The sequence below is a fragment of the Erpetoichthys calabaricus genome, chromosome 2 (assembly GCF_900747795.2).
Source record: "Erpetoichthys calabaricus chromosome 2, fErpCal1.3, whole genome shotgun sequence".
NCBI lineage: Eukaryota > Metazoa > Chordata > Cladistia > Polypteriformes > Polypteridae > Erpetoichthys > Erpetoichthys calabaricus.
This window is the reverse complement of record NC_041395.2, coordinates 131,837,715-131,864,753: the sequence shown is the minus strand read 5'-3', so window position 1 is coordinate 131,864,753 and position 27,039 is coordinate 131,837,715. Positions and strand designations below refer to the sequence as shown.

The 27,039-nt window shown below is 38.4% G+C and overlaps 1 protein-coding gene across 1 annotated transcript; it reads right to left on the bottom strand.

Moving 5' to 3' along the window:
- Positions 1-598: 598 nt before the first annotated feature.
- On the bottom strand, positions 599-22,667 carry LOC114669603 (extracellular calcium-sensing receptor-like). The gene is given in 8 exon segments (XM_028825785.2): positions 599-1,571; positions 2,250-2,321; positions 2,324-2,372; positions 4,782-5,009; positions 5,260-6,066; positions 6,381-6,675; positions 7,331-7,486; positions 22,339-22,667. Coding segments are annotated over 8 exon segments (2,844 nt in total). The 3' UTR covers positions 599-663.
- Between the last annotated feature and the right edge of the window lie 4,372 nt (positions 22,668-27,039).

Sequence of the window (27,039 nt, the reverse complement as noted above, 5' to 3'; positions counted from 1 at the left end):
ATGTGCCTGCACTGGCAGGCAGGGAATTTATCCTCTTAAATCTTGAATAGAGAAGGCTATATAAGTACCAATCCCAGATCTACAAAAATATTAGTTAATCCAAAAAATTCTATACACTAAGTAGTGGAATGTGCAGAGTCAAAGACAAAAAAAAATTAAACTCACGTTATGGATAGACACCAGGAAGCATTTATTTACATTTTACAGGATTTAAATTCCAGACTTGGTCATTGTTGGTGTAAGTTTGCTTATTCTCATCATGTCTCTATGGGCTTTCCTCCAGGTATTCTGGTTTTCTCCCATACCCACAGAGATGTGTAGGTTTGGTTAATTAGTGATTTTAAAATGGCTTGTGTGTGTGTGTGTCTAGTGATGGAGGGCCTATTGCCCTTCACAACTCTAAATTTGTGTAAACAGCTTCATAAATATTAACAGATGAACTAATGGTAAACCTTAGCAATAATTACTAATAGAATAGATTCTTCTTGTTTATAACATTTATCATGTGTATTTCTTATATATTATGTTATGTTATTCATACATTCAAGAGGAAGGTGCAGCAGCAAGTTTTGAAAAAGATAAATTTTATTCTTTTAGTGAGATGGCCTAAGTTACAGTAATGGTGCATTTTCTGCCAGACATGGGGATTTACCATATTTCACACTAATTTGTCAATGCCTTACCCATTAAGTGTTTCTTTGTGTTTTCTTCTGGTTTTAAAAGGATTATATAGCATTTTGGAGCAAAAATACAGAGTAGCAAACCAAAGCTTGAAGTTAAAATAGCAAAGATTTCTACTGCCACAATATACTTTCCTGGGGAACTGATGTACGCTGGGATAAAAGAGATCCAGACAGCACAAAACAAAAGCATACTAAATGTGATGAATTTTGCTTCATTAAAGTTGTCAGGTAATTTCCGAGCCAAAAATGCCAAAATAAAACACATGGCAGAGAGAAAACCAATATATCCTAAAACTGCATAAAAGGCTGTAGGTGAGCCCAAATCACATTCAAAGATAATTTTCTCTTTGTATAACACCATATTTTTGTGTGGAAATGGTGGTGAAATTATCAGCCATAATGCACAGATCAAAACCTGGATGAGGGTAAAAGCTAAAACACTTAACCGCTGTTGAGTTGGCCCAAACCATTTCATAATGTTATTTCCTGGAAGTGTTGCCCTAAAAGCCATTAGTACCACAATGGTTTTTGCCAGAATACAAGAAATACAAAGAACAAAAGTGATGCCAAAGGTTGTGTGACGAATGGTGCAGGACCATTGAGAGGGCTCACCAATGAAAGTAAGGGAGCAACTGAAGCACAGCATTAATGAAAGCAGAAGAAGAAAACTTAGTTCAGAGTTGTTAGCTTTAACAACAGGGGTTTCCTTGTAATAGAAAAAAATAGAGGCTACAAGGGCAGTGAGTGTGACACCAAATAGGGAGCATGTGACCAGAATTATACCCATGATTTCACCAAATGACAAAAATTCTATTACTTTTAATACACAATGATCTTTCTGTTCATTTGAATTGTAATCCAATGGACAGCTCAAACAATCAATGGCATCTGTAGGAGAACAAAAAATGAAAAGAAAATACATATTATGGAATAAGCAAAACCCTCCAATACTAAAAGAAAAAGAAATATTCCTACTGGTTTTGAATATTTAAAGGGCGATTCATTAGGTAAGGATACTTGTGATCAGTTTATTTTTCACTATTTTAACCCACTGCTTTTCCCATATGTTTCTATTTTATCATTTCTGGGGGAATGGGCAGGTTAGCATTTTCAACAAGGCTTTCTCCATCAATCAAAATTGGTATTGCCAAACATGTCCAGAAACGCAAGATGACCAAAGGTAATGAGGAATCAGAGTTTGATTCACGAGGAGACAGCCAGAAGGCACACAAATTACAATGCCCAGTGTCAAGGAGATATTTGAGATTTTTTAAGGCCTTGAAAGTAGAAAGAGTGTAGTTCATGTTCTTGCACAAGAGTCCTTTGGAGGACATGTTACAGGTTTATAACAGTCTCTCTGTGTATAAATCATTCAACCAATACAAATCCTTTTGTTATTCAATTCAATACAACTGCTATTTATATTTGCTTACTTTTCTTAGTGTATATACTTATAGTGAACATTATTTTTCTTGTATTTTTTTCGGTAATTTAAGTTAAGTAAATCTTAAAATCTAAACTGTTAAACCATTAGACAACTTCTAACTTTTACTTAACAAAACCTACTTGTTGCATTGCTAAATTCTCCTTCAGCACATGGAACACAGTCAAAACAGCAAATGGGTTTTCCCTTTGAACAGCTTTTCGTGTGCCTGGCAGGCAGTCATCACTGCAGACTGATCTGGGAATCTTAAAAATTAATTATTTAGTGTTAGAAAACAAATTAAACACTCACTAGTATGTAGTATTTACTAGACAGTCTGAAATAGTTTCTAATGACCTTCTTACCAGCTGCCAAATTTACATTTAATGACTTCAATTATTTAATTATATTTTACTTCAGGGATTAATTCAGGGATTAATCCACTGCATCCACTAAACAGTGTCATCTCTAGACAGAGGAGCAGTTTCAGCGACAGACTGCTGTCACTGTCCTGCTCCACTGACAGACTGAGGAGATCGTTCCTCCCCCAAACTATGCGACTCTTCAATTCCACCCGGGGGGATAAACGTTAACATTATATAAAGTTATTGTCTGTTTCTACCTGCATTATTATCAATCTTTAATTTAATATTGTTTTTTGTATCAGTAAGGTCCTGCTGGAGTATGCGAATTTCCCCTTGGGATTAATAAAGTATCTATCTATCTATCTATCTATCTATCTATCTATCTATCTATCTATCTATCTATCTATCTATCTATCTATCTATCTATCTATCTATCTATCTATCTATCTATCTATCTATCTATCTATCTAACTAACTATAGTACACAATGTAAAATGTGAGCTCAGTAGTTAATGAATGTATATTTATTGTGGTAGTATATAATTGGATTTTGCTCTCATAATCTCTTTGCAGTGCAGTTTTACTGTTGACGGTTGTTTCCTGTCTAGGTGCAGAAGCAGATATGATGTATTTATGGGTCGCTTATCAAAACTCTAAAATTGCACATAACAATAAGTTAAAAGACAGTAGGATAATCTAATATTTGCATGTGTCCTATTGAATGTGTCCATTTAAAAATTTATTTGACATATATAGTAAATCCTCTTTGTACAAGATATGGCATTTTTTCATAGCTAAAATGCAAAACATACATGAAAAATGTAGAATTTTTTTTATTATGCCAAAATGTTAATAAAAAGCAGTGCCGTGAATATAACAAGTCAGGAAATGTAGACATGGAGTAACAATCAGGTTCATTCTGGGACTTAATTAACTGATTTGAAAATTGGAGCATTTAACATGTTATTAGTTACTTCATCAAACAGTCAGTTATCACATTTTTGCAGTGGCATGCAACAGTAAATACATGCTTTTAAACAGGACTTTCGATGTAGCTCAAATAGACTTGTGGTGGCTCAATAACTTTCACAGACAGCAAATTCCAATTCAAGTGATGAAAAAATGAATCAATTGATGAGCGATTGTTAGTTGTTGGTGGTGGAGGGTCTGTGATCAATTGTTGTTCATATTTCCTAAACAAAACAGCTTTGAAAAAAGTACCAGTAGAGATTTAAAATTTCTGTTAAAGTCTCAAGGTAAAATTGTTGGCTGCTTTGGGCTGTGATGGAGAACAGGTCAGAAGTTTTACAGATAAATATTGCATTATTACAATGTGCAGATAATGCAGCCAGGAGGTTTTTAGTGTAACGTAAATACTGAGTACATATTTGTTCACTCTATGTTTATGGAGCAATGCTTAATATAATTTCTTTTCTACTACATAGATGACTTTTTTTAAAAACTATTACAGTTAACTGACGTCAAGCGACAGGAGAAGCAAGCTGGTATACCAGCAGTGCTGTTTGCACATGGCGAGTGTTTCTCCTGGTATTTGGCTAACTTGCATTTCAGATCCTTTTAGCCGTTAGTAGCAGTTATTGGTCAAATAAAACAGAAAAATATAAAAAATATATAAGATGACCTGTCTTTTGGTAAGTATGAAACAGTAGTCACACAGAATGTTTCTCTTTTTTAAAATATATGAGTCTGCTAATTCACCACTGCTTTTGAATGTGATATTTAAAAATTTTAAAAATTTAAACAGCACATTGTTTTCAAGATATCTCTGTAAACAAAATATACTATCTTTATGTCTCTTTAGAGTGTGAAATTGAGTGTAGAAATTAATAAAGAATTAAAAACATTATACACTGTATCTTTAGAAGACTACCAAGCTTCCATATTCTATATACCATATACAGTATTCCTTGATTGGTTTATTGTTAATTTATTAGTCAATCCATTAATTAAGTAACTGAATTATTTTTCTTCAGAACTCATTTGCTGAGTGCTCTCTGGTTAGTGCAACTTCAGTACTGATATGTGATCCTGATAATGATAAATGTATATTCAAATATAGTCTATTTTTGATATAATCTACTGTATGTAATATTTAGACTTCTAATGGAGTTTTAGAAACTTGTCTTTAAGTGATACACTCAGAATTACACTACAGTATATACGCTAATAAGGCTATTGATTCATATTTTACTTTTACTTATGGTTTTCATCTCCACCACAAAACAAAAACAGAATTTGATAAGTGAACAGTCATGCAGCACTTGTAAAAAGAGTACTAAGTATTCTTACCCATGTCCTGTTTCCTGCCCACACAATGCTAATATTATTCATTATAAACTGGTGCCCATCAGGTAAAGATGCATCATAAATACCAATTTTAACAAATTTTACAGTCCCCAGATTATTCATTTGCCAGTTCACTAATTCATATTTTGCTGCTGGATCACCATTTCTATCAAAATAAATATTTTCTCCATAGATGGTTGTGAAATTAACATTCTTTAACTGCTGAACCACCTAAAACCAAATACAAGCAATGTAAGATATACGTTTTATATATGAAAATACATCTTTTATATTTAACAATAATATAACAATGGAGATAATTAGGATATAAATATAAGGGGTTAGATATACAGTATATATTATATTTACACACACTCACTCACAGAGGAGCGGATGCCTATGCTGATAGCACCAGTTATAAGCCAGAAAACAGTGCAGGACACATCTTTTAGAGTTTAGTGCAAAAATCAAAATGTCATACCTGCCATGGCTCTACTGGTAATTCATTTTCACAGGTTTTGTTGCCTACACCTACTTGTTCCTGTTTGCATTTCAAAAGACTATGCAATGAATATGCTACAGCATATACAGCCTTATAAACATTACTAGGAATTCTTAGTTCAGTCACATCAGTATACTCATTTTTCATTTCTCTTAAATTTTCCAAACCCGTACATTTTGATGCATTGGTATTTGAATTCATTGAGCAGCTGAAAATAGTTTCCCAAAACTCATTCATCAAAGCATTGCCAGGAGTGTCAGATGGGTGTACATTTAGCATATAGTCTTTTAATCCAGGTATCAAGGAGTCTGTAATGGCAAACCCAATTGCACCACCAAGAATCTGATAGACCTCTTCAGTTGCAAAGATTCTTGCTGAAATCCACCCTTCACTTCCAATCCATTGTAAACCTGTAACATTCTGCAAAGTCAGTTCTTTCAATAGTATGTCCATATCCAATAAAGAAAGAAAAGCTACAATCACCTTAGAAGATGATTCTTTTATAACACGTGCAGTTTTTATAATTTTTTCTCTTGGGTAACTAATGTACACAGCCTCTGTATATTCAATACATATCCCTTCCTGCTGAACAGCTTGTATAAAGGTAGCCATTCCTAGGTTACCATAATCGTTGTCACTTCTCACTGTCCCAATCCAAGTCCACCCAAAGTGCTTCACAATCTGTGCTAGGGCTCGGCTTTGGTAATAGTCACTTGGTATTGTCCTGAAGAAAGTTGGGTACTCCTGTTTGTTACTAAGACAAGCACAGGTCGCAACATAGCTTATCTACAGACATGAAAACATGTTGGAAAATAATAAGATGTTATGTTATTTTCTTTCTGTGCTTTTACCTTCCAATTAAAAAAATATCCAACGCGAATGTGTCAGGAAAAACAAATACACATACTTTTAGTGTGAATATTTACAGTGTGTAGAGCAGTACACTTCTTAAAATATTTATTTAAGGCATTTTAACAATATATACAAAATAAATTGTTATATAAGTTCCACTTATTTTAAAAAATGAAAAAATTACAGTAGATAAAGAAGTGATCTTGTCTGTAAATGGATATCAATGCAGTACTTTTTCATTTTCTTACCAGTGGTATGTGAAAGGACCGAATTACTCTAGCAACTCCAATGGTGTGTGAAGAACCTGACATCCCTATGATAGCATGAACATTTGAGGATTTCTTGCAAGAAGTGTCAGAGAACATGTCTTCATCAGGAGCGTTCATTAAAGCCATTGCGGCTCTTATACCCAGTTGAATTGAAGTACAAGCATCATATATTCTGTAGCCAACAGAAACTCCAGGTAGTATATCTGAACTGTTGTTAATTTCTTCTACGGCAAAGATCATAGCTTTAGCAAACTGGAATTCCCTAAAATTTAAACTTACCAAAAAAAAAAAAACATTCTTTATACACTGTCAGCAAAATATAAAAATATGTGTTATATGTGAAACATCTTAATCACTAAAGTCAAAACACTTCAAGAAATATCATTATTAAATATACTCAATGAAAACCTTGCAGGCACAGAAAGCAACCATGTATATCATTGCTGGCACTAAAATACCACAAAGTTAAGTTTAGTTCAAGTCAAATTTTGCAACAAATGATTTTAGTTAAATGCATTTTTCACATTATACAGTACCATTGTGTGCAGTACATGTCAATAATTAATTTTCAATGAAACATAAAGGTTTTTTAAACCACTAGTAGAAAATCTTAATATTAAATATCATATTTTTACGTGTCCAATTTTTTATAGGTACAGAAAAAAATCACCATTAATTTTCATTTAAAAATAAAAAGAATGAAAATAAACTGAATCAAAAATGTTATAAGGCAATGCAGTCATTTAAAAATAGTACTGAATACATGCTATTTCAGCAAAAATGTACATTTTTGTGCATAATCATTTACATTTATTTTGCTGCAATAAACCCAGTATGCATTTTTTTTTACTTTTATAAATTTGACACTTATTAATTCTCTTGTGTAAATCTGCAACACCCTGTAATTACTTTTTAATATGCCTTCTTACCCTTTACACTTAGGTAGTACAGGAACATCTTTAAATGCATTCTTGGTGTTTTCAAGACCATGAAAAACAAATATCCCTCCAATTATAATGTCTCCTTCCTTTGTGAAAACAGGCATTGCTGGGCTTGCTAGCAGACGGCAGGTAGGCTCCCCTGCCCTTATTAAAATAGCAAATAACATCAATGCAGTTTGTAGCATTTCAGGTTTATTTTTTATAGTACATACTGTGTAAAGCTGTTTTCTGCTGCTGGTTATATAAACTGATGTGGATGACGTGGCTTAATAAAAACAATGTCAATATGCACTTTGTACAAGTGCATCAATTCTCCAAGGTAAAATACACCTCTGTGATCTGCTTCACATTAAGGAACAGGAGGAGTGCACTCAATTGTCTCTCAGCTTCTGAAGTAAGCAGCAAGAAGTTATCTTTAGAAGCTAGAAAGCTTTCTAACATTGACATTTTTTAAAAACATTGAAAGATATCTTCATTAATATTAACATTCTTTTAGTAAAATTTTTTAAACCCTAATTTTAATGTAATCACACGGTAATCTACATATAAGTATGTAAAATTGTATGCGCTCATTTTCTAACCTATTAAATCACTTTAAGGTCTTGATGAGAATGAAGAAGTACATTAAGAGATTCAATCCTTACCGTCAGAAGGAGCAGATTATTTGCAGACTCAACAGAGTCCAGTTTGATCAGTTTACTTTCATGTCTTTGAATATTTTACCAAAATTCTATATTTCAGATATGTTTCCGTAAATATATATTACACCATGGAGTCTGTACTTCAGATATATTGTTCAATTTTTAGTTATTTTAATGAAGAGACTGAAGAATTACGATAAAAGTCAAACATTCTTAGCTCGACCTTCATCATAGAATCTTTAGAGTTAAAACTTGCTTGTTGGGATGTGACTTGCTTTTAATAAATTCAATAAAATGGAAAAAAAGAGTTCAATCATTCAATAACAAGTCCATACAGATTTACCAACATTCAAAATGTCAATGTACACAGTCAGGGCCAGATTTATATGAAAAGAGGCCCTAGGCTATTCCACTTATGAGGCCCTTTCACCTTCCATTTTTAAGTTTGTAAATTACATGAGAGATAATAAAATTTTGCTAACAATTTGAATGTAGGCCCCTCTTGATCTTGAGGCCCTAGGCTGAAGCCTAGTTAGCCTATAGGAAAATCCGGCCCTGTACACAGTATTGTTTCATTGCTTTATTATTGTCAAGTTAATGCTGTTTTGAACCCAAGGCCATTTGAGTTAGTATCAGTCTGCGTGACATCATTTCATATGACTGTAGATATTGTTTGAAGTGCTCAGTATTGATATGTTGAATACAACAAGGCAACTTCCGATTAAAAAGAAGTAAAAAAATATTTTTTCACTTTTTGCCTGCTATTTTAATTTGCATTAAGAAAAGCTGATAATGAGCTTGCCAGACAATTGCAAACAAATACAATCACAACATTGATTGCTAGTTAGTAACTTGAAAAATGTTCGCAGTGAATCCACTTTTATTGTCAAGACATGTCTCCAGAATACCCTGTTATCAAGAATATGAGGTAGATAATAGAAAAAAAAACATAAAACAAATATTGACATAATTGGCAATAATGGTCTACAATGAAAATTGTGAGTTGGTATTTATACATAAATGACAGGTCAAGTGCTAAATGTTCTCAACTCAAATATATAGTCACTAAAAAAGTTAACTGTTTAGTTTACAAAAAAAAAGTAAAAAAGCACATGAAGTTCATTAGTTATTTTTTTTATTTTAAATACACTTACATATTACAGTAAATCCTTTCCTTACCTGAGTAATTTAGAATGCCACACAGCAATGCATCACTAAAGGCAGTTGTTGATGAAAATGGCAACACTGAGTACAGTATAGTAACATCCTTGTGTTGAATGTTATACTTGTTACACAAAGCTATTTTTTTCTATTTGTTCTCTACTTCTAACCACCTTACAATATTTGAGAACCTTCTTGTTTTCATGTGGGTTTTCTGTAGGTTTTCCCAAATCCTCACACATTCCAACGATAGGCATGTTAGGTGAACAAATCTACTGTATATTGAGCAAGTGTTAGTGAGTTTGGGTGTGTAAAACAGAATGGCCTTGAGTGCACTGATAGTCTAACTTGTTTATGCCTTACACTGCTGACATAGGCTCCACCTAGAACTTTCAAAAATGCTATTACATATTATTTATTTTTGTTTTGTCTCCATTTTTGGCAGAGTTTTTTCTTCAACAGAGTTGCACAGACACACCAATGGTTTACATCCTCTTAGATAAATCTTTATTTGCTATAAAGGTAGAAAGCAAATTGTCACAAGTGAACTTTAAGATTTAAAAACATTCATTATACATTTTATTACACCAGTGTTCACTTTTACAGTACAAAGTATTTTGAAACTTTGTTCCCTTAATTTTCTTTTTCAGTATTGAAAGCTCAATTTCCTGCTCTGTTTTATTTGTTGTGCTGTTTCAGTGGCAGGTGAGAGCTGATCTGCTATATGTAGACTTTGTCTCTCATAAGAGTTATAGGCAGCTGACAGTGTTTGCCACATCGAACTTTTCCGTAGGATATCTGAGGTCTAGAATACATGAAGTTCTCAGTGGGCAAATATTTCTCCCCATAATTGTGGGAAAATGATTTTCTGTTTTTTCCCCTGTATTAAAGTCATGCCATTTTCTAACCCAATTTATCTAGACCGGGTTACTAGGGGAATGGTGGGTTTGTTGGAGCCTACCCAAGCCAGCATAGGGCACAAGGTGGGAAAAAACATGGACATTGCAGTCCAAACACACACACAAACCCACACATCAAACAGGCCAATTTAGTGTCACTAATTCACCTAATTTGCATGTCTTTCTACAGTGGGAGGAAACCCACACAGACAACGGGAGAACATGCAGGCTTCACACAAAGAGGACCAAGAGTGCAAACCCTTGTCTTCTTACTGCGAGTCAGCAGTGCTACCACTGCACCAACATGCCACCCCTCTGTATTAAAATCAGTCAGTCAGTCATTTTCTAAACTGCTTAGTCCTGAACAGGGTCACAGAGGTGCTGAAGCCTATCCCAGCTAGCATAGGGGGCAAGGCAGGAACAAAACCTGGACAGGGTGCCAGTCCATCACAGGGTGAACACACACACATATTCCAACCTCACATTCGGGTCAATTTAGTGTTGCTAATCCACCTAACCTGCATGTCTTTGGACTGTGGGAGGAAACCCCTGCAGACATGGGGAGAACATGCAAAATCCACACAGGGAGGACCCAGGTCACAAATTTCAGTCTCCTTACTGCGAAGCAGCAGAACAACCACTATGCTGTATTAAAGTGTCTGCATTCATTTGTTTAATCTTTGTAAATTATACACATTAAAACATGATGAGCACACACAATAAAGGACCATGACTCTTCTTTTGTAAATGCTCTACATTGGTGCATTTTTTTCAATTTTCCTCCATGACATTAAAAAATTCATGTTACTTTACATCTTTATTAGTTCAGGTGGCACCATTTGTGCTGCCTTATTTCTATGTATCTACTTTCTAAACCAATTGCAGAACTTTTGTAGTGGAAAAAAACTTTACTCTGTTTTCCAAGAGGTTATTCATGAAGACCAGTCAAAAATGCAGAACAATTGTAATGCTCATAAAATACATATGAAGTTTGCTTTAATTGTTCAATTGTCAGACTTCCTCTTGACTTTGGTTGTCCAAAAACTGTGCTCAGTGCTGCCACTCATTGTACTGTAATTTGTAATCTTCTACAAGAAGAGGAAGCAATGCATTGATCCAGTGCTGAATTACTGCCCCCACCTACTGGCATAAGAACATTTTTGACGTAGGATTAACCTCTTTAGCGTTTTGTTTACCTGAGGAAAAATGAGCCAAAGACAACTAGAAAAAATATTATTATGTGTAAGAGAAAAAAAAAGTAAACACCAAAATGTCTTCATATACAGTATACAGAAAAGATATGTCCAGTGTACACAGCTGAACTGATGCAGATATAGCACATGTCCTTTGTGTGATATGTTTTGAATGTTGTAATTGGGACAGTAGAAGCATGTTTATTTGTGTTTTTCTTATCATTTTTTCTCTTGCTTGCACATTAAAGAGTAAAATATTAGTACGTGAACAACATGATTGATGCTGCCTCTGTTTTATTGTAAACTACTACAGTGCAAGCATTAGTGACTTCCACATTTCCCTTGACATGAACATTGACAGTTGCTGTATCGAGAGCAGTGCTTGGGGGCTAATGTCTTGGTTCTTCTTGCACTCGATTGCAATTATTTTGCGATTTTATCAGACAGCTACTGCCACACCACCCTGAAGCTTCATGTGACCAGTCATATCATGGTGGTGTGCTTGTATGGTTCGATTTCATTGAACAAATTCATATTCTGTGTCAATGTCTGATTACTAATTCATATTGAGATCACTATTGCTTTATTCAAGCAATGGTTCAGTTTCAGTTCATCCAGAAACTGCCTTTGCAGCTTTTCATTTGTTATTGTGTTTTTAGGTGGAGGCTCTACCCCACTCATAAATATTGATGAGTTACCTTAGAGTAGCAAAACGCCTGGAAATATTCATGATTTGTTGCAGAATAATGTTATTTCATTCCCCTCTAGATTGCAGCAGAATATTGTCATGAGCACTATTCAGGCTTAAAAAATATAAAGCAGATCAGTTCATGTTATTCCAAGTGTGATTTGTGGTTAACCATAATTGCATAGATTTCTGAGCCCAAGTCTGGGAAGGGCGGACCATGCCTGCCTTGCCACACCAAGGTACTGTTTCAGATAAGGTGAAACATTTAAGTGAAAAGAGACAGAAACATAACTATATAGACCAGGGTTGATAATGTTAAGAACTCCAGGCATAGTAGACTGTTCAAGGAAATGAAGCAGAAAATCATCAGCGGATGACAACGTGTCAGTGACTAGTAAAATTTCTTAGTCTGAGAGCAGGCTGTGATTAAAAAATCAAGAGAGCAGAAAGAATAAAGATGTCAAAAAGGAGAGTAAACAAAAATTGTTGTCAGAAGAACAAAGGAAAATATTGACCTTTTTTATTTGCTCCTAATTAACAATAAAGAAAAGTCAAGACAAAAAAAAGTCAGATGATAGGATGTTCAGGGTACTACGCCACCATCTTAAAATATGAATTGTGTGATGAGGTCACACAGTCTTAGGCACCTATCACAAGCTATGAATTCTCAAATACTTGTCTTCTGATTCTGCTATGGCTTTGAGTCTGGTAGACCTACTCCTGTTAGAGTTTCCTCCAGTTTACAAGCTCCTTTTGATGATATAGGAAACTGTACTTACACCTTGGCTTTCTTTGCAATTACTATAAAGTAAAGACCTGCACTTTTAAGGATTGTAATGGTCGGTCTGTCTTCCATTTTTAATTGCCCATTTCTCACCATTATTATAGCAATATACAGTGCAGAATAGTCCAAATAATGCATCAGAGGGTGTAGCAACATAGTTTGTTCCAATATTGCTTTTGTACAGACAGAAGGTTTGTAAGTAATCAACAGAAGATGGGACACCTGTAGGAATTGTTTACATCAACTTTCAAGTCTTATTTAACTTCCATTGCTCCAGAGAAGTTGTAAGTTGTTAACTCATTATTTGTTCCCTGGATAACTCTGAAAATTGTATTATTTTTCAGTTTTTGGTAACCTAAACTTGAACTAGTTAAATTTAAACAAAAATTGGAAAAATGGGAGTTGTTCTAAAACTATTGACTGGTAGTGTATAAAAATGTTACATTTTCTTAAAGTGATTTTGAGAGTGTTTTTCCCATTATATGCTTTCTAGTGTTTTGGTCTGGTTTAAATATTATTACATAACATTTTGGAACAAATATGCAAAAGAGTAATCCAAAAATAGAAGGCAATATTGCAAATATTTCAACTGCTACTATATATTTGCCAGGTGAACTGATGTAAGCCGGGATGAAAGTGATCCAGACTGAGCAGAATATCAGCATGCTGAAAGTAATGAGCTGAGCTTCATTGAAGTTGTCTGGAAGTTTGCGAGCAAGAAAAGCAAGGATGAAGCACACAGCAGAAAGAAATCCAATGTAACCAAGCACAACACAAAATGCTACCATGGACCCTACCTCACACTCTAAGATTATTTTTTCTTTGTATGACTTAACATTTTTTATGAGGCAATGGAGGTGACAACAATAACCAAAGCATGCAAATTAAACCCTGAGTTAATGTGAAAGAAGCAACACTCATTCTCTGCTGACAGGGGCCAAACCACTTCATGACATTACTGCCTGGTAGCGTAGCTCTGAAAGCAATTAATACCACAACTGTTTTTGCCAGAATACAAGAGATACAGAGAGCAAAGGTGATCCCAAAAACTGTGTGTCTCAGCATACATGACCATTCTGATGGCTGACCAATGAAAGTAAGTGAACAAAGGAAACACAGGATTAAGGAGAACAGCAGAAGAAAGCTGAGTTCTGAATTGTTGGCTCTCACAACTGGAGTGTCGTGGTAAAGGATGAAGATGATCACAACACAAAAGGTCATTAAAGTTCCTAAAAAAGATAAGAAAACCAGTAATGAACCCATGATGTCTTCAAAGGAGAGGAATTCAGTATCTTTCAGGATACATTGAGTTTTTTCTTGACTGGACCTGAAGTCGAGAGGGCAGCTCATACAGTGAAGTGAATCTGTTAAACAAGGGAAAAGTTGCAGTATCAGTGTTTAATCTGTTTTTGGGCATCTACACATCATTTACACATTTTTTTCTGTATAAAAATCCATGTTTTGTTGAAACAAAGTTATCACAATATACATCTGAAAGAACTCTCTAGGAAGAACACAAAAAGAAATTTCAGGCTTGAATTACAACAGAAGTGAAACATTTTTACAAAATTAGTTTTTAAATATGCAAGCTTGAATATCTCTTCTGTATATACTGTAATAGAAGGTCAGATTTTATTGCAGAAATCAATACTGTGGCCAGAGCAAAAAAATATTACACATAGGGAGAGAGAAATGACATATTTAAGGAATGTGATAAAATGTTTTACTCCTCTTGAAATACCAGAAATGACACTCTGGTTTGTTTTGTATAACATACTAGCTGTGTAAGCTTGTGCTGTAAAAAGCCCGGGCTCCTAGAAACTATTGAAATCGTCAGAAAAAAAATTGAAATGCAGAGTTGGTGGTTTCATTTTGCAGACCTGGTCACCCCCCTTGTCTTTCAGTAGGTAAGCGAGTTTGTCTCCGACTTGTTAACTTGGGGCCACCTTGCTGGCCCTTTGAGCTTAATTGCTGTAGCCTCGCACTTTCGGGCCAAATCTCGCTTCCGGGCCAGACAGACAGATATACGCACTTTCACGCATAGACATTTATATATAAGATATATGATAATTCCTTCATGTATAAATAAGTAAGATAAATCTATACAATTCATTGAAATATCAGATGATGCTCAATTCCTACAAAGTCAAACAGGTGTAGGCCCATGGAGTGTATTGGACCTCTCACTACTCTCACATATCTGTCTCTAATAATCTAAAATAATCTTAAATTTGGCATCAGTTGTGAATGATGCAATTAACTTAACCTGCATGTCTTTGGACTGTGGGAAGAAACCAGAACACCTGGAGGAAACCCAATTGGACATGGTAAGAACATGTAAGTTTCATACAGGGAGACCCCATTCTCCTTATTGTGAGGCAGCAGCGTTACAACTGCCCCACTGTGCTGCCCCTATCCCAATCCATCATCCATAACTCAATGGTAAACTGATTTCTTACAATATCTTATATATAAACATCTATGCATGGAAGTGTGTAGTGTCTGTCCGGCCCAAAAGTGAGAGGTGGAGTCGGGGTAAGGGCTCTGCCTCCGAGGAAACAGAAAACTCGCTTAGCCACTAATAACACAAGTGAGGCCTGCACATCAACAAAACGAAACCTCAGAAGAAAGACAAAGTTGCTTAGCCGCTAACATCGGCAAAACGGTATTCCTTTTACTTTTCCTCCCACCGCTAACGCACAAGCGATGCAAGCATGTCGGCAAAACGAATCCTCCTAAGAGAGAGATGCCCAGAGTAGTTCCTTTCAATAACCTGACATCTCTACATTTCAATTTTTTTCTGACAATTTCAATAGTTTCTAGGACCCCGGGCTTTTTACAGCACAGGCTTACACATCTAGTGTATATATTCATATATATATGAATGGTACAAGGCTACTTCAGAAATTGGCCTAAATAGACTGAAATTGTTTGAATTTGTTCTGTTTTTTTTTGACACTTTAATATACATGAGGAACTGTCTTAAAATTGACTCTTTGGTGGGGTCAGGAATGTTAACTACAATTTAATGTATCTTAACTTGGAAATTAATGTTTAGATTGTTATACAGATTATATTCTTAATTGAACTTTGTGATCTATAAATTCATTAAAACTATTAAATATTAATCTGTCACCACTGACTTTCATAAACAATCGAATAAATCAGAATCGGGGAACTATAAAATAAAGCCTTTTACATTTTTTATGTAGATTATATGGTGCTTTATATCTGACATCTACAAAGATGTATAAGTTAGGTTAATTTGTGATTTTAAAATTAGCTTCTTGTATGGAATGAACCCTGGTTTGGCACCCGATACTGCATTCTTTCCAGTGTTGCTGGGTTAAGCACCAGCCCCCAAAGATACTGAATTGGATTAAGCAGTTTTGAGAATGCTATGCAATTTTATTCCTTTCTAAAATATAAATTGGATCTCAAAATTAAATATACACATATTTTGCTACTCACTGGTATGATTACTTATTTCACCTTCAGCACAAGGGATGCAGTCAAAGCAGCAAATATGTTATCCTTTTCTAACTGCTTTGTGAGTACCAGGCAAACAACTTTCTGTACAGACATATTTCGGTACGTCATAAACAACGAAAACAAAAAACACATCATTTCAATAAAGCTTGCATAATATATAATTAGGGTTCAGAAACTGTAAATACTCTTTTTCATTGATAACAAAATCTATACTAATTAATAAAAGGCAAAGCCCTCACTGACTCACTGACTGACTGACTGACTGACTCACTCACTCATCACTAATTCTGCAACATCCCGTGTAGGTGGAAGGCTGAAATTTGGCAAGCTGATTCCTTACAGCTTACTTACAAAAGTTAGGCAGGTTTCATTTCGAAATTCAACGTGTAATGGTCATAACTGGAACCTCTTTTTTCACAATATACTGTAATGGACGGCAGCTCGATGGCCGTGGGAGGAGGAATTGAGTGTCACGTCATCACGCCTCCCATGTAATCACGTGAAAAGACTGTGAACGCAGTAGAGAGAAATGAAGGAGGAGCCGCAAACAGCGAACAACAAAAAATTCATTAAACAATTGAGAAGGGAGCGAAACAATAAGAAGCGAGCGAGTGAAGCATACAAGCATCTTCATAAGGGAAACAAAGCATGGTGTAAAACGTAAGTTTAAATTAAGTTTATAGAAACGCTCCCGCTGCGGATTGCAATAACATATTCGCGAGATAAAAGTTTAATGAGAAGACATGAGGTATAAACGAACCACACGCCGTAGCGCAACGTTAGGGGCTTCACCTCTGGCGCTGACGTTCGAGATTCGATTCCCGAGAGGGGATTGTGGTCGAAGGTTCGAAACAACAGCAGACAAACACAAATTCAAACAAAACAACTTCTTTTATTATTTCTTGATTTTTCTTGGTGAGCAGAGACCCGCTGCAGAATGCTGACAGTTTGTCACTGACAGCATCCACGTCACAGGAGGCCCTTTGCGGTTTTCCAAACCGGCTTTTATTTCCTCTTAAGCACGTACACATAGTTATCTCATTTTTGCACCTTTACAAGTAGCCTTTCCTTAGAAGTGGAATGAACTTCTGCTTTTGCTAACTAGGACAGGGTGCGGTCCCTAGAAAGCTGATCCACCCTTTATTTATTTCTTTTATTAATCTTATGGCTATTTTATATAATTAGGCTCTAATGCTTAATATCCTTAACTTTCCTTCATCATAATCTCAATGCATTTCATATAATTTAACACACAGAACTCTTATACTTGCAAATACAATATACATATACACTTTCTTATATATATTTTTATACACTCAAATACACACAGATAGTAATCACCAAGGCGTTTTCTTTAGACTTGTTTACCCAAATATTCATTGCACTAAGGCGTAGTCCCCAAATCTTCTTCCCCTCCCTTGGACTGGGTTAAAAGCCCTCAGCCCAAGATTATTTGTTCAACTTTTATTTAATACATTGATTCAGATTTTTATTATTCCACATTCCCCCCTTTTTGAACAAAGAATAGTTCAAACCAAACAATCTTGATCGAGAGTGGTCTGAGAACATGATCTAGATTGGGAAAGAAGATTCATGTGTTCTGTGTGGAGGAAATAGGCTTTAGTCATAGAGGCAGAAAAAAGCTTTTGGATAAAATGACGAATTAATGGAATAAGACAACAGCAAACCAAAAGAATAATAGCTAAAGCAACTAAAAGGGAAACAAAAATGGATTTGAACCATTGGCCCCAAGAGCCAAATGTGGATATAAACCACTCATCAAGAGGGGTATCAATGCCTGAGTTTTCAGCCAATTCCAGGGAGAGAGCAGTCAGACCAGCGAGGGCACGGGTGATAGAGCCATCAGGGGCAGTATTATTTGGAATGTACGTGTAGCAAGCATCTCCAAACATAGCACACACACCACCTTTTTCGGCTAGAAGCATATCTAGTGCTAGGCGATTTTGCCAGGTCATAAGAGAGGTTTTATCTAATTGCTCATGTATTCCTTCAACAGCTTCTTTAGTAAAATTTAGAAAACGCTGTTGGTTGTAATACAAATAATTTATCCAATCCACATTTTTATTTATGGTGATTATGGGAAAAAGAGATTCAAAACCAGCAGCTACTTGATCTCTGGCTTTGAATTTGTTAGGAACACCTCTAGGCACACCTATTGAGTCAATATACACACCTGGACCATGTAATGAGAAATTTGCAAATGATGTTAAGGATCTGCGAACACGATGGGGATGGGGAGAGGATGGAAGTTGTTGGCCATTTAAAGGAAGGAGACGAAAGGGCATGACCAATTGTATAGGGGTACAGGTACCAGTCCATTCAGGTGGGAGGATGTCCAGTAATTTAGATCTTCGGCACATCCACCAAACATCAGCACGGGCGGTGACGTGGGAGATAAACCAACTAATGGAAATGTTATTGGGAAGAGGGATGAATCAGTAATAGAGTCAAGAGTGCCATTTCTTGCAATGTGAGGCGTGTATCCAGGCAGGCAGTCCTTCGACCTTAACTGCATGTGGTGTAGATAGCAGCACTTGGAATGGTCCCCTCCAACGAGGCTGATGCCAGTGCTTCCTTCGAGTATCTCTAACCAGGATCCAGGTTCCCAGAGGAATCAGGGAGTCCTTTGATGGAGGACTGGTTCTCCAGGCCTGATTAACCTGCTCGTGGACTTCCTTCAGGGAGGTTCGGAGACCTGTAAGACTGGAGAGAAGATCATTGTCCACAGTATGCAGATTGACATTACCAATGACCATGCCAACAGGCATGGGCCGTCCGGTCAGAATTTCGAATGGCGACAGCCCTAATTGTCGGTGTGTCCTCCCTCTTAATCCTATCAAGGCCAGGGGTAAAGCATCTGGCCAGGTTAAATTTGTCTGCTCACAGATTTTTGCCAATTTAGATTTTAGGGTGCCGTTGCACCTCTCTACAATACCTCCACTTTGGGGATGGTACTTGCAGTAATGATGTACATTTATCTGGAGCCAAGTGGTCAATTCATTTATTACAGAGTTCACAAAATGACTACCATTATCAGTCTGCAATTTTTGTGGTATTCCCCATCTTGGAATGATTTCTTTTATTAAGGCTTTTGCCACAGTTTTGGCATCTGCATGTCTGGAAGGGAAAGCTTCCACCCATCGGGAGAACACATCAACAATTACCAAACAGTATCGGTACCCTTTTGATGGTGTCAGTTCAATGAAGTCCATTTGGAGATGTTCGAATGGACCCATTGGGTTAGGTGTGACGGCGGGACTTACCTGGGTACCCTTTCCTACATTAAATTTTGACATAATGCACAGCATCTGCAGAATTGCTCTGCATATGTAGAGAAGCCTACAGCTTCCCAATGTCTCTCGACATCTTGAACCATTGCATCCTTTCCAGCGTGGTCCCAGGCCATGTGCGACTTTTGCCATACCTGGAAAAGAAGCCTTTGGGAGGAAAGGTTTGTTATTTTGCTTATGGGTCCAGACCCCATCAGAGAGGGATCCTTCTTTGAACCATTTTCTCTTTTCTCTGTCCGTGGCTGCGCTCTGTAAAGAGATAATTTGATTATCGGGGTCTTTGTCATCTTTCTGTAAAAATAAAGAGATTGGTGTGTTATTATAAGCAGCCTGTTTAGCAAAGTGATCAGCTAATTCGTTTCCTTTGCTGACAGGGTCCTGTTTCCCAGTATGGGCCTGGCATTTCACTATTGCCAGTTTTGATGGTTTGGTTATGGCTTCTAAGAGGGATTCTACTAATTTTTGGTGTTGGATAGGTTTGCCAGTACTGGTCTTAAATCCCCTCAATTTCCATAATGCTCCATGATCATGGCAGACTCCAAAGGCATACCTGGAATCAGTATAGATTGTTATGACTTTTCCTTCTGACAACTGACAAGCTCGGGTAAGAGCTATTAATTCAGCTGCTTGTGCACTAAAACTTGAAGAAATTCGGTTTGCTTCCAGCAGGTGGTCACCTTTGACCACTGCATAGCTGGTTGAGGGTGTTCCATTTTCCAATCGTAAGGAACATCCATCCACAAAAATTATCTCCCCAATTTCTAAGGGTGTTTCCTGCAGGTCTGATCTGGGTTTTAAGACTTTAGTTATTTCGTCATGACAGTTGTGGGGTTCCCCCTCTTCTTCAGTTGGAAGAAGAGTAGCTGGATTTAAGGTGGTGCACCTTTCAATTGTGACATTTGACAGGGTACAGAGTACATTTTGATAGTGTATTGCCCTAGCAGTAGTGAGATGTGAGGTTTTAGCCTGTACTAAAATGGAGTGTACGGCGTGAGGCACCTTTACTGTTAGGGGGCTCATGAGCACTATATCTGTACTGGCTAGCACAGCTTCTGTTGTGGGTGCTACTGCTCTGAGACAAGTTGGAAGTCCTGTAGCCACTGGATCCAATTTTTTCGAAAAATAGGCTATTGGCCTTTGTTTGTCCCCATGCAATTGTGTTAGAACTGCATTCATGTATCCCCCCTTTTCGTCCACGAACAAAGTGAATGGACGAGAATAGTCAGGGAGACCCAAAGCTGGGGCAGAAATCAGTGCGCTCTTTAAATCACTAAGAGCCTTATCAGCCTGCTCATTCCACTGTATGCGACCAGAAAGAGGAAGGTCAGCAGTGTTAGCTAGATTTTGTAAAGGCTGTGCTCTTTCAGAGAAATTTAAAATCCATTGTCGACAATAACCTAAAATGCCCAATACAGACATAACCTGTTGTTTTGTGACTGGTCTGGGCAAGTTTTGGATGGTGGTTATGCGGTCTTTTGACAGAGCTCTGGTACCACACGTGATGTCATGACCCAAGTACTTGACAGTGGTCTGAACTAACTGCAGTTTGGCCTTAGAGACCTTGTGCCCATTTTCAGCAAGATACTTGAGCAGTGATTCTGTATCTTGTGTGCATGCTTTCTCTGTTTCGCTACAGAGTAATAAATCGTCGACGTACTGTATCAATGCACTTTCCCTGTCAGGCCAGAAGCCTTCCAGGTTCTGAGCAAGCGCTTGGCCATATACACAAGGAGCCTCTGTATAACCTTGTGGCATAACGGTCCATGTCCAACGGCGGTTTTGAAAAGTAAAAGCAAACCAAAACTGAGAATCAGGATGTACAGGAATAGAAAAGAAAGCATTTGCTAAGTCAATTACTGAGAAATAACGAGCTGTTGCAGGAATTGTAGAAAGTATAGTGGAAGGATTAGGGACAATCGGTGCCCTAGGAAAAATAGCAGAATTAACTTGTCTGAGATCTTGGACAAAGCGCCAAGAGCCATCAGCTTTCTTTACTGGTAGAATAGGAGAGTTTACAGGAGAATATTTGATAGGAATTATAGCCCCCTTTTCAACAAGCTCTTTATGCACAGCTGCAATTCCCAGTTCGGCCTCGGGAGAAAGAGGATATTGCGCACGGTGAGGACGGAAGGATGATTTTGGAAAAACAACCAGAGGTTCACAATTTGTGATCCTGCCAAAATCATTTTTTCCCTGAGACCATAGGGTGTCAGGAATTGAAGAAAGCCATGGGAAAAAATCAGTTTGTAGAGAGCATAGAGAAACAGATGGTTGACAGAGGGAACGAACGACCGGCAGGTCAATTTGGATTAACACTTTTGTTATCAGATGGTCTGGAGTATCAAAAATGCCTGGAGCGACGTATAGCCAATCAGTCCTATTTAGACATTGCTCGACCCATTCCCCAAGTTCGACCCATCGAACGGTGTTAGATTTGGCCAAAGACATATGGGGGACTGAACCCCCTAAATAGAAAATGCTTTGTGAATATGTGAGGTGTACTGAAGCAGCAGCTTTAGTAGATAAAATAAAAATGCAAGGAATATGAAGGGTCTCGGGGCAAATACCTGAAGAGAGAAAAGATTCTAACCAAGGTGTGTCTACTTCAGTGGGGAAATATTGGGCAGTACAGTGTAGGGTGTCGGGGACCTGTAAGTGGGGATAAAGGCATGAGGGAAAAGAGTGCAGGGCTTTAAGGAGAAGAGTGTGTGGGGAGATGTCTGGGGTCCAGGCTGCAAAAGAGGGTTTGGGGTGTGGGGAGATTTGGCACAGGAGCTTAGGAGTGGAGCAGTAAAATCCTTGTTCTGTCAGTGAGATTGAGACTGACAGTTTAGTCATGAGGTCTCTTCCTAGTAGATTGACAGGGCACAGATGATTTAACAGGAAGCGATGAGTTAATGAAGAGCTGTCCGTGCTGAGTTGCACTTTCAGAGGTTTTGAAACTAGTAAAGTGTGTGGCTGTCCTGAAGCAGTGAGAATTTTTACAGTGTCCTTCGAGGAAGGGACCTCCAACAGTGACAAAGTGGAGCGTGTGGCCCCCGTGTCCACAAGAAAGACAGTTTCCTTGCCATTTACTATCAAAGTCAGTAAAGGATCTGTGTCAGCATGACGGGTAAGCAGAGGAAACTGAAAGGAATGGCTGGGGGTCCCTGTCATTTCCTAGGACCACGGAATGTCATTAGGCTCAGGGGGAGGAGGTGGTGGTGGGGGGCGCTTGCTTGGGCAGTCCCGTCTGAAGTGTCCAAATTCACCGCAGCCGTAACAAGCATATGACGCTGGTGTTTGCTCCAAAGGGTTGGGCATCTGAGTGAAGGGATTGTCAGGGTTGGAAGACGGGAACCCCCGTCCCCTTCCACGCCCTCGTCCTCTGGAAAAGTTGCCACGTCCACGGCCTTGGAACCCTCTGCCCCTGCTCTTTCCCCCTGTGTAATATTGTAGTTGTGCTGCAAGAAGCTTAGTTTGTGTATCATACTCTTTTAGCCTTGTCTGTTTCTCAGCATGCTCTGCATGACGTTTCACTTCCTCAAAAGCAGCACTTTCCCAGCCTATGCAGGACGTGCGGACTTTACTTTGAATGTCATTTCTCAGTCCCGAAACAAAAGGGGGAACGGCAGCGCGAGTCCGATCATCAACATTTTCTAAGCCTGAATGATTAGCCATAAGGTCTGGTATTCGGTGTGCCCACTCATCGACTGTCTCGTCTCTCTTTTGCTTGGCAGCTGAGATAAGGGACCAGTCTGTGCCTTTCTTATATTTCTCTGCAATAGTTTGTTTCAGCGCTTCCCATTGGGATACAAATTGGATTTCTTGGCCCCCACCACGGTTAAGGCTTTGATCCCAAGCCCAAGGCTGTCCATCCCTCAACCCCCGACTCACAGTTGTCCATGTGGTACCTAGTTTTCGTCACAGCACTTGTGTCCACTCTGCAGCATTGGGTTTGTACATATCATCTAGCTGTTGGAGGTAGTCCACAAATTTTAACCCTCCAACCCCCTTAGGGTCGGGCAGTTCGGACACCATATCTTTTAATTCTTGAATGTCCCAATTACGATGAATCATCACAGTAGTGGGGTTATTGGGCCCTGCAGCCTGGGTGTGGTCATGACGGGGATTAGGGACCTCAATTAGGGGGCATGAGAATGTCAGGCCGGGAGGTTTTTGGGGTTTTGGGGAGATGAAGGTGAATCCAGAGGCTGGGGCCGGTCGAGAAGTCTGGCTTCTAGTTCGTTGGGAGATTGGGGATTGATCCGAACACTGATGTCCGGACCCGGAGTCTGGATCACCATCATCAGGATTTAAGTGAGAGGATGAGTCATAATGATATTGTTCATCAAAGAACCCTGCTCCGGATGGTTCATCAGCTACCTGGGGTGCTTGGGGTGCAGTGGGGGCAGGAAGTGAAGGGGTAGGTGGGGGTGAATAAATTACGGGATATAGGGGGTCCTTCTTTTCTGTTTTCTTTCTTTTGTGCTCGGGATTGGGCTCTGCTTCTATATTAGTCTTTTGTAAAGCTAACAACATTTCTTCCTTCTCTTTCCGGGTCTTAATTTCAGCAGTGAGCAATTCATTACGCTTTTGGGCTGCCTCTAAGGTTTTATCCTTTATCACTAGTTCCCACCTATCAAACATATCCATCCGGTAAGGACCCTTATTACAACATCCTTGAGTGTTTCTACATAAAATTTTTCTTATTTCTTGTATTTCTGAAATATCCCCAGTTCCCTCAACTGGCCATCTACCACCGCTTTGTTTATTCAATTTTTTACATGCTTTCTTAAAATCTAACCCAGTTTTCTTTTCTATCAGTTTCCTGGGTGAACCTCCTTTCGGACCCGAGTGAGAACTAGAGCCCGATGCATTTTCCAAAAATAGTCCTTCCAACAGAGACTTTTGATTTCCTGAGGAAACCTTCTTGACCGGTTTACTATTTTGCTTTCCCATAACTAAATAGCACTGGACATCAGAAGAATAGATCAGCCCTCGCGACGTTCCGTCTCCAGTCCCTTCCGCTCCCGGATCAGCACTCTTGTGGTTTCGTGGCTTTAGCGGACTGACAGTCTGTTCAGCACGGAGTCCGGGCCTTTCGACAGGTTAATGCCGATCCCTTCATCAAGTGCCTCCTAGCTGGTAACCGCTCTTGGTGTCCACCACAGATCAACCCGTAGGAGCAGGAATATGACCAGACATTAGAGACAGAAACTTGCCCTCCCACACAGTGTTTTTCCCAGATACTCAATATATATTCTACTCGTCTCACTCCCTTTCCTCTATATCTAGGAGTGTGCCACTCACCCCTTTCTATTCCACTTCACAGGGAGTAACTTACTAACGTTCTCAGCACCTTACACTGTCCCCGAGGGACCCAAGTATTATTCTCTGCTTTCCAGTTTGCTATCTGTTAAGTGATACAGTATTTCATTGGTCAATTTTCTTTTCCATAAACCCGGTCAAATCCCTGAGCTAGGTCATTCACTCAATCGGATTCCCTCGGTCTACTCACCAAGAAGTTCTTGTCCTGCTAGGGAAATCCCAGTTGGTTCGACCTTCACATTCGATCGGAGGAGGCCAGAGACCCCCCACACAGGATGCGCCCGAGGCAGGCCAGTCCTAACTTTTTCCGGAGCTGGTCCTTCCCGATTCAGCTGTTAATCGGTCCTCTTACCGGTCCTCTTGGACGATCCAGCCCGAGGAGTCAGCTGTCCGTCTCCGATCCGGGTCACGGCACCAGAAAACTGTGGTCGAAGGTTCGAAACAACAGCAGACAAACACAAATTCAAACAAAACAACTTCTTTTATTATTTCTTGATCTTTCTTGGTGAGCAGAGACCCGCTGCAGAATGCTGACAGTTTGTCACTGACAGCATCCACGTCACAGGAGGCCCTTTGCGGTTTTCCAAACCGGCTTTTATTTCCTCTTAAGCACGTACACATAGTTATCTCATTTTTGCACCTTTACAAGTAGCCTTTCCTTAGAAGTGGAATGAACTTCTGCTTTTGCTAACTAGGACAGGGTGCGGTCCCTAGAAAGCTGATCCACCCTTTATTTATTTCTTTTATTAATCTTATGGCTATTTTATATATTTAGGCTCTAATGCTTAATATCCTTAACTTTCCTTCATCATAATCTCAATGCATTTCATATAATTTAACACACAGAACTCTTATACTTGCAAATACAATATACATATACACTTTCTTATATATATTTTTATACACTCAAATACACACAGATAGTAATCACCAAGGCGTTTTCTTTAGACTTGTTTACCCAAATATTCATTGCACTAAGGCGTAGTCCCCAAATCTTCTTCCCCTCCCTTGGACTGGGTTAAAAGCCCTCAGCCCAAGATTATTTGTTCAACTTTTATTTAATACATTGATTCAGATTTTTATTATTCCACAGGATGCAATGAGTGTGTACGCATGAAGAGCACAGAGTTAGGGCGAAACACGTGACGCGTACTCTTTGCATAATTTGAAAGTAAACAATTTCAACCATTCTATGATCTGCTTCTCGCAACTGAAAGACGGCACATGGCGGATGTTAGCCGACTTGCTGACCGCAACGTTAGGGGCTTCAACTCTGGCTCTGACGATAGAGATTCGATTCCCGAGAGGGGATGCAGTGAGTGTGTACGCCTGATGAGCCCAGAATTAGGGAGAAACACGTGTTGCATACTCTTTGCATTATTTGAAAGTAAACTATTAAAACCATTCTATGATCTGCTTCTGGGAACAGAAAGAGGGCACGTGGCGGAGGTAAGGCGACTTGCTGACAAACCACAAGCGTGACCTGGCAGGTAACCACCCATACAATCAGATTGTGATTCAGAAAACGAATGCCATGAATGTAATTACCACGATCTACATACTGTCAAATAAATGAAACACACGCCGTAGCGCGACAGCTGTGAAAAGGGAGGTTCACAAAAAAACAGATCCTTAACAAATTGTTATTGGTATATTTTCGATCTGTTTAAAAAGGTTTTCTTTTGTTCTTAATAAAAAATTAAAAGCAGTACTTCGCCGCAACGAAGCGCGAGAATTTGGCTATATATATCTGCTTCTCGCAATTAAAAGAGGGCACGTAGCGGATGTTAGACGACTTGATGACCAAGCATAAGCGTTACCTACCAGGTAACCACCCATACAATCAGATTGTGATTCAGACTAGGAATGCAATGAATGTAATTACCCCGATCTACATACAAGGCGAAAGTCTTGCAACATTCAAAGATGATGGTTTGGGATAAGTACACCATGGAACATAAAAGAGCTTATGAAGCCTTGAACCGAAAAAAGCAAGATCTCAGAGATCGTAAAAAAAAAAAAAAGAGGTAATGTCGTTTTACTCGCTGTAGATTTTAGTCAAACATTACCAGTTATTCCACAAGGGAGACCAGCAGATGAACTCAACGCGTGTTTAAAATCCATGCTTCTCCCACGGTCGGTTATATGTCGCGTGTTCTCGGGTAGGTACACCAAAAAATGTATACACAGTACCGCCGCTCCCTATGCGCAGAGTACA